The sequence below is a fragment of the Thalassophryne amazonica genome, chromosome 8 (genome assembly GCF_902500255.1).
Source record: "Thalassophryne amazonica chromosome 8, fThaAma1.1, whole genome shotgun sequence".
In the NCBI taxonomy this organism is placed as follows: Eukaryota; Metazoa; Chordata; class Actinopteri; order Batrachoidiformes; family Batrachoididae; genus Thalassophryne; species Thalassophryne amazonica.
Window position 1 is genome coordinate 58,335,063 of NC_047110.1, and position 8,179 is coordinate 58,343,241.

The window sequence follows — 8,179 nt, forward strand, 5'->3', positions numbered from 1 at the left end:
GAATCGGTGCAGCAGGGGCGGTATTGCATTTGCGCTACGGTACTGTTGTGACAAAAAGGGAGCTGACCAAAAAGGCGAAGCTCTCAATTTACTGGTCAGTCTTCATTCCTACTCTCACCTATCGTCATGAGGGTTGGGTCATGACCGAAAGAACTAGATAGCGGGTACAAGCGGCTGAAATGGGCTTCCTCAGGAGGGTGGCTGGTGTCTCCCTTAGAGATAGGGTGAGAAGCTCGGTCATCCGTGGGGAGCTCGGAGTAGAGTCGCTGCTCCTTTGCTTTGAAAGAAGCCAGCTGAGGTGGTTCGGGCATCTGGTAAGGATGCCTCCTGGGCGCCTCCCAAGGGAGGTGTTCTAGGCACGTCCATCTGGAAGGAGACCCTGGGGAAGACCCAGGACTAGGTGGAGAGATTATATCTCCACACTGGCCTGGGAACGCCTCAGGATCCTCCAGTCAGAGGTGATCAATGTGGCACAGGAAAGGGAAGTCTGGGGTCCCCTGCTGGAGCTGTTGCCCCCGTGACCCGAACCTGAAAAGCGGTTGAAGATGAGTGAGTGAGTGTGGACTAGAAATGGGTGCTAAAATCTGTATCACTATTTATCAATACACGTCTGCCCTCTACTGGACAACAGGTGCATGCACATAAAACCCAATAAATGTGGTCCAGTATTAATCTGGGTAAGTAAGAGAAGCACATATTTTTAAAAAAAATCCTGCTTTTATTCTTAATATTTTAAATATATACAGAAAAGGATTTTAAAAATCAATCTGTCTTCATGGATCCTAACTTCCAACAACATTAATTCCCTGAGAGATCCTTATGTGACAGATTAAATGGTCCATCAATCCACAAATTGTGGTCACATTTTAAGTTTCATACAAATTGTGTTATGAAAACAATGGGTCAATAATTGCAATGAGTCATATAGTTCCAACTTTAAAAAAAATACTGTGATGTTATTAACTGGTCAAAGGAACGATGTGCAGATGTGCCGGGATGTGCACTGTAGCATACAAGATGAAGATGAAGAGATGATGTCTTCATGAATAAGCACTGAAAGAAAAAACAAAACAAACATAAATATTACTACATTAAGCTACACTTCAACATAACTGATGCATATGAGACAAAAGACTTTGCAGAGCAACGTAAGTCTGAAACCATCCTTGCAAATAAGTGGAATTCTATGCACACTGGCAGAGCATTAAAAAGTCTGATGAGATAGACAGACTGCATACTTCTGCCAAGTCCAAAACAACTCATCTGTCAATGTCGAGCATAAAGTTTGGGTTCTGCATCCATATTTGGATTTGTAAAATGTAAGTAGTTGCATTCAAAGCCAGATCAAACGGGTTTCCTGAACATCATGTTATATATTTGAGATATTGTGTTAAAATCCAACAAACAAACATCAACAAAACTTAACCTGTTAGGTGAAGGCTAAAGGCCCGTGTGTGATCGGCAACTAATGCATGTGTTTCACTGAGTTAGTAGAAAATCAATGATTTTCTTCATGAAACCTTTGTGTACTGTATGTGCCAAAAGTTATAGTTTTCTAACAGTTGCAATATTTACTTTTAAATACCATTTGAACATGTACAAAATACAGGCCAAATGTACATTTATCTGGCTGAGGGTAAAAAAAACCCCCCTATAAATTAAAGGTGAACCTGGAGCCATTACAGTCTTCTGTCAAACAGTTATGCAGTAAAATGAAAGCTACATTTTTACACTCACAAAATGAAAGTTACATAAGCCTATGTCTCTGTAGCCTCCAACAGAAAAAAAAAAACAGTGATTGCTTTACAAAAGGAGATTGGATATTTTCCTTGTATCTTACTTTGAGAGGAAAATATCAGGATGTGACAACACTGCACAAGTATACAATGTCTAATGAATGCCACCCATATTAATCATTTAAACAAATCGTAAAGGGAACCAGGCTTGATTTCATTCATGAACAAAGGAGGGGACAAAATGAAAGCTTGCTACAGTCAGGCCATTCAATACAAACCTAATAGACTCTAATGACTTCAAAATATCGTGTCAATCAGTCAGATGAAGCATGAAATGAAGGCCAGCTTCCTCATCTGACGATAAAGTAGGTTATGTTTATTTGAAATGAGGTGTTGTCACGTTACCGGCCTGTGGATCAGTTTTGTCAACATATACGACACTTTAAATAAAAGTGGAGCTGACCTGACAAAACGGGTTACAGTGATGGAAGCCAGCAGTCCGCTCAGGCCGTAGGCAACCAGCAAGATGCTACTGATGATAGCATCAGCGCGCAGCACGTAGGCCTGCCAGGCCAGGTAGTAGACTGCCAGCACGATGGTTGTTCCTGTCAGGAAAAGGTTAGCTATAACATAGCTGTTCTCCTCCATGAGGTTGCCCTTCACACCTGCAGACACGAGATAAGAACATATGATCAAAGGTAGTAGAAATTAACTGCTTTGGCGGCAGTGCATATTGCACCACCAGGCAAGCCGGCAGTGCGCGTGAACAGGGTTGGGTTGAAGTTAAATATGCATTAGCCAACGATGTACCTATAGTACAACTTAAGTGAGAACAGCCCCTATACAACATCATTCAAATGTCAGATGATTAAAAAATGTATCACCTTTCAATACTTGCATTATGTCTATGTTGACAGGGAGAGTGTTTACGCTTATAAACAATCAAAAATACTTTATAAAGATGACAGTCAAAATCTACGCCCCGAAGCAGAATGTCGGTGCAAAAATCAGCACAAGTGTGCAAACCCTTTACAACACCACTACTAAATCATCACTTTTAAAGATAAGTTACTGAGATACAAAGACATTTGTAAGTTACAGAATATCTCTTGGAGTTCATTCAAATCAGTCAGTAGCAAATAAAAACTGTTTGTTTGTGCACAATAGTTCTGGTTAGAGCAGGCTTGGGACAGCACAGTGGCGCTTAGTGGTTAGCACAGCGAGAAGGTCCCAGGTTCTCTTCCCACCTGATCCTTTCGGTATGGAGTCTGCATGTTCTCCCCATGTTTATGTGGGTTCCCTCAGGGTGCTCTGCCCCCATACCCCACTTCTAAACACATGGAGGTTAAGTGAAATGGTGACTCGTGACCCTTAACTGGAGGAAGCAGGTTTAGAAAATGGAAAGATAGATGGATGGATGTAGGAGGCTCACTTCAAAAACAAAGAGACTAGTAAAGGAAGCTTCTCAGACACTATTGACAACCATAAAGGAGTTACAAGCTTCCGTGGATGTGACTGGATGAACTGGGCATAGAGTTTGTTTTGTCTTCTGCTTCAACAGACACAGCTTCATGGCGCAGTGGTGCAAAGACAGACTTTGTTGTAAAAGAAGACGTGAATTTTCAGATTCAGTTTGCCACAAGGCACACGGGAGAGGCTCTATTTAATGTTTTGTTTTCAAAAGAAAAAAAACATCTTCTTTGTATCTCTCTACAACACTAGGATGTCTTGGTTTCAGATTTACTTCATGTTACATACAGAAAAATTTTCAATTCAAAGTGCAAAAACAATCCAGGAAGTCAAAAAATCAAGGTTAACACTCCAAACTGATCTGATGCAAAAAACCTCAGGGTTCAAAAGTTTGCTCCATTTTGAATCATTAGTTTGAATCATTTGGGGGAGGTGATGGTCTAGTGGTTAAGTGTTGGACTTGACCAAAGGATCAGAGGACCAGAGGATCAGAGGACCAGAGAATCCTTGGTTCAAATGCCAGCCTGACCAGAAAATCACTAAGGCCCCTTGGGTAAGGTCCTTAATCCTAGTTGCTCCCGGTGTGTAGTGGGCGCCTTGTATGGCAACACCCTGACATCGGGGTGAACGTGAGGCATTATTGTAAAGCGCTTTGAGCGTCTGATGCAGATGGAAAAGCGTGATATAAATGCAGTCCATTTACCATGAGTCACATTCCAACTTTCACTGTATTTCATGCAGTACATGGTTCTAACTGTAGGATGAGCACCAACTTAAAACCTTTCCAAACATTTCAAAACAAAAATTGCCTCCAGTGTGTTGAAACTGGTTCAAAGTCACAAAACTGTCATTTCAATGAAAAAAGTGCAGTTTCTAATTAAGTAAGCCAACATTGCACAGCTTCTGTCTTAGTGTTTTCAGCATATCTGCAGAGGCAGCAAGTTTGTAAGAAAAGTAAGCTCCAGCATCAGTCGTGATGCGACTGTTTTGTCTCACCAAAGAAAAGACGCAGAGCCTCCAGAGCAGCCAGCAGGAACAGCAGGCAGACATCACAGGCCAGGGTGGCATCAGGGTAGCTCAGCACGTAGCCTGAGACAGCAGACATAGTCAGTATAAGTAAGCAGCAGGTCAGAACCTTTAGATCACCAGAGGTGTATGGCTTATACAACCCCTGGCAAAAATTATGGAATCACCGGCCTCAGAGGATGTTCATTCAGTTGTTTAATTTTGTAGAAAAAAAGCAGATCACAGACATGACACAAAACTAACGTCATTTCAAATGGCAACTTTCTGGCTTTAAGAAACACTATAAGAAATCAAGAAAAAAGATTGTGGCAGTCAGTAACGGTTACTTTTTTAGACCAAGCAGAGGAAAAAAATATGGAATCACTCAATTCTGAGGAATAAATTATGGAATCACCCTGTAAATTTTCATCCCCAAAACTAACACCTGCATCAAATCAGATCTGCTCGTTAGTCTGCATCTAAAAAGGAGTGATCACACCTTGGAGAGCTGTTGCACCAAGTGGACTGACATGAATCATGGCTCCAACACGAGAGATGTCAATTGAAACAAAGGAGAGGATTATCAAACTCTTAAAAGAGGGTAAATCATCACGCAATGTTGCAAAAGATGTTGGTTGTTCACAGTCAGCTGTGTCTAAACTCTGGACCAAATACAAACAACATGGGAAGGTTGTTAAAGGCAAACATACTGGTAGACCAAGGAAGACATCAAAGCGTCAAGACAGAAAACTTAAAGCAATATGTCTCAAAAATCGAAAAATGCACAACAAAACAAATGAGGAACAAATGGGAGGAAACTAGAGTCAACGTCTGTCACCGAACTGTAAGAAACCTCCTAAAGGAAATGGGATTTACATACAGAAAAGCTAAACGAAAGCCATCATTAACACCTAAACAGAAAAAAACAAGGTTACAATGGGCTAAGGAAAAGCAATCATGGACTGTGGATGACTGGATGAAAGTCATATTCAGTGATGAATCTCGAATCTGCATTGGGCAAGGTGATGATGCTGGAACTTTTGTTTGGTGCTGTTCCAATGGGATTTATAAAGATGACTGCCTGAAGAGAACATGTAAATTTCCACAGTCATTGATGATATGGGGCTGCATGTCAGGTAAAGGCACTGGGGAGATGGCTGTCATTACATCATCAATAAATGTACAAGTTTACGCTGATATTTTGGACAATTGAAAGGATGTTTGGGGATGATGAAATCATTTTTCAAGATGATAATGCATCTTGCCATAGAGCAAAAACTGTGAAAATATTCCTTGCAAAAAGACACATAGGGTCAATGTCATGGGATAGGGTCAATATCAACGAGCAGATGTGATTTGATGCAGCTGTTAGTTTTGGGGATGAAAATTTACAGGGTGATTCCATAATTGTTTCCTCAGAATTGAGTGAGTCCATATTTTTTTCCTCTGCTTGGTCTAAAAAAGTAACAGTTACTGACTGCCACAATCTTTTTTCTTGATTTCTTATAGTGTTTCTTAAAGCCAGAAAGTTGCCATTTGAAATGACTTCAGTTTTGTGTCATGTCTGTGATCTGCTTTTTTTCTACAAAATTAAACAACTGAATAAACATCCTCCGAGGCCGGTGATTCTATACTATATTTATTTTATACTATTACTATACTTTATTTAGCACATAAAAAACCAAAATCTTAGCACTTTCTGAATATCCCTCAACATAATCCATCTGTTCATATGAAATATATTATGGGGGGGGGGGGGGGGGGAGTTGCACATTCTAAATTTCCCATAACATAATTCATGTCTTCATATGATTACTGAATCTTTATTTATCATTTGTGTTTCTCTGCCTTTTGTGGTTTACAGTGCAGAGGACAGCAAGGAAGCAAGAACACTGTTATTTCAGGAATAAATATATATTTGTTTCTGCGTATTAGCTCTTTGATGAACTGACATTCTATCCATGATGCACACAGTCAGGTCAATACAGTGCATCCTGAAAGTATTCATAGCTCACATTGTCATTATGGATAGAATTTTACGGGAAAAAAAGAACTTCATCCATTTTGGAATAAGACTGTAGCATTAAAAAATGTGGAAAAAGTGAATCTCTGAATACTTTCTAGATGCACTGTAAATATTTGGGCAGTGACACAATTTTAAACAATGGAGTTGAAGTGAAACAATCGATGTGTGCTTGTACTGGAGACTTTCAACTTTAATTCAAGGGGTATAATAAAAATACCACATTAACCATTTATGAAATACAGCCATTTTATAGACATCCCCTGATATCTAAAGTAAGCTAGCTATAAAAATGATTATCTGGAGTTTTTGTTTTAAATCATGATATTTAACTTGTGAATATTTGTCAACTTATGTATAGATCTGAAACTGGATGGGCTATGTATTGACATGGCTGTAATTCCAAACGGTAATTTTTTTGTTAAACCCTTGAATTAAAGCTGATGTCTGCAGTACAAGCACATCTGGATTATTTCATTTCACCTGAGTTGAAACGAATGTTTCTGGATGTTATAACCTGTGCTAAAACACACACTCTTGTAGATGATCATGCTGAGAGTCGACAAAAAGTAAAAAACAAAGTAGACTGACGTCAAAAAGAGGACGAGCTGGAAAAGAAGCGATACAAACTGGACGCACAGTTAAGAATATTAATATTATCACTCATCATTACGCTGTGACAGAAACAGACATCTGTTCTGTGGGTCAACACGACTCCAGGTCACGTTTTTTCTGCTGTACGTGCTGCTTTTAATGACATTAAACGATTAAAAAGGATATTACTCCGTGAGATCTTCCTAGAGAGGGAGAGAGAGAGCACAAAAATTAACTACTTACATGACCAGAAACACATAACGTTCATGTTTTGAAAATTGTTTTACTTTTCATTTTTAATAATTCCGAAACCATAGCAACGCGTCCACATACTTGCTCTGGGAATCGCCATTTTGATTTTTTATTCTTTTTTTTTTTTTTTTTTTTTTGAGCTCTGAATACAAAGACAAATGCCGCCACCTACTGGTTGGAAGATTAATTGCAAACAAGCGAAGTCATGTTCGATTAAAAAAATTACTCCAACAGCAGCAGGCTTTTTCTGTAGTTTCATACATGAGTTAGGCTAAAATCTTTAACTTTAAGTTACCTTGAAATTTTGAGTATATATATATATATATATATATATATATATGTATGTATGTATGTATTTCGTTTTAGCATCAGTGAGAGTTTGGGAGTCAAAGAAGGTGACAGATCATCTGTGGTTACCATGGTGATAGCGTATGGAAGAGAGAAACGGTCAAAGAAGGTTCTCATTTTCTCTGATTCGTCGTCTGTAGTCCAAAGTGTTCACACATGCAACACAAATTGATGTCCTGATTTTTTTTTATAGGATGCACATGACACTCAGTGTCCAGGTGAACCATGTTCTCTTGCTCTGTGACACAGTGGACATCCTTCTGGTCAGATGCAGAGATGGACTACATATGCATTTACTCTCCTCCTGCATGTGACCAGCTGCAGACTTTCCCTCAGAAATTCTGCAGTCACACTGTGGTCTGTCATACTTATGGAGGAGTTCCTTCTCCACCATGTCAGACCACAGGAACTATTTGTGGTCTCTGGTTGATGAGATTTCTTTTCTTCTGTAACTTTCTGACCTTGTGGTTTGACCTCACTTGAACACTGAGTATGATCTGCTTAAATACAATAAACTCCACCAGTTAATTTCCATTTAAGAAATCTATTGATAACAAACAAGGATGTGCATTTTGCATTGATTTCCCTCCTGAAATTAGCCACCCATAGTGATGGAAGAAACAAAAGTTTTAGAACTTACATACATCTTCATACATCTTCAAATGCTTATCTGGGATCAGGTCATGGGGAGGTTTCAGAACTTTGGAAAATAAAATAAGTAAAAGTAAGTAAGTAAATAAAATAAGTAATG

The 8,179-nt window shown here is 39.2% G+C and overlaps 1 protein-coding gene across 3 annotated transcripts; it reads right to left on the reverse strand.

Moving 5' to 3' along the window:
- Positions 1–706: 706 nt before the first annotated feature.
- LOC117515102 (transmembrane protein 80-like) lies at positions 707–7,176 on the reverse strand. Of its 3 annotated transcripts, none has more exons than XM_034175611.1 (5): positions 7,162–7,176; positions 6,770–7,031; positions 4,203–4,295; positions 2,200–2,401; positions 707–1,053 (listed from the first exon to the last, which is right to left on the reverse strand). In XM_034175611.1, exons 2-5 carry the CDS (start codon positions 6,783–6,785, stop codon positions 1,041–1,043), a joined length of 324 nt encoding a protein of 107 aa, XP_034031502.1. In that variant the 5' UTR covers positions 6,786–7,031; positions 7,162–7,176; the 3' UTR covers positions 707–1,040. The 3 variants fall into 3 exon arrangements, with proteins under 3 accessions (XP_034031502.1, XP_034031500.1, XP_034031501.1); XM_034175609.1 differs by having other exon boundaries at positions 6,752–7,031; XM_034175610.1 differs by lacking the exon at positions 7,162–7,176 and having other exon boundaries at positions 6,752–7,069.
- Between the last annotated feature and the right edge of the window lie 1,003 nt (positions 7,177–8,179).

Coding starts and splice junctions, on each gene's coding strand:
- LOC117515102 (XM_034175609.1), bottom strand. CDS start 6,785: ATGATCATCTACAAGAGTGTGTGTTTTAGCACAG. Junction 4,296..6,751: donor GAGTGTGTGTTTTAGCACAG/GTTATAACATCC, acceptor CTGCTGTCTCAG/GCTACGTGCTGAGCTACCCT. Junction 2,402..4,202: donor GGCTCTGCGTCTTTTCTTTG/GTGAGACAAAAC, acceptor TCGTGTCTGCAG/GTGTGAAGGGCAACCTCATG.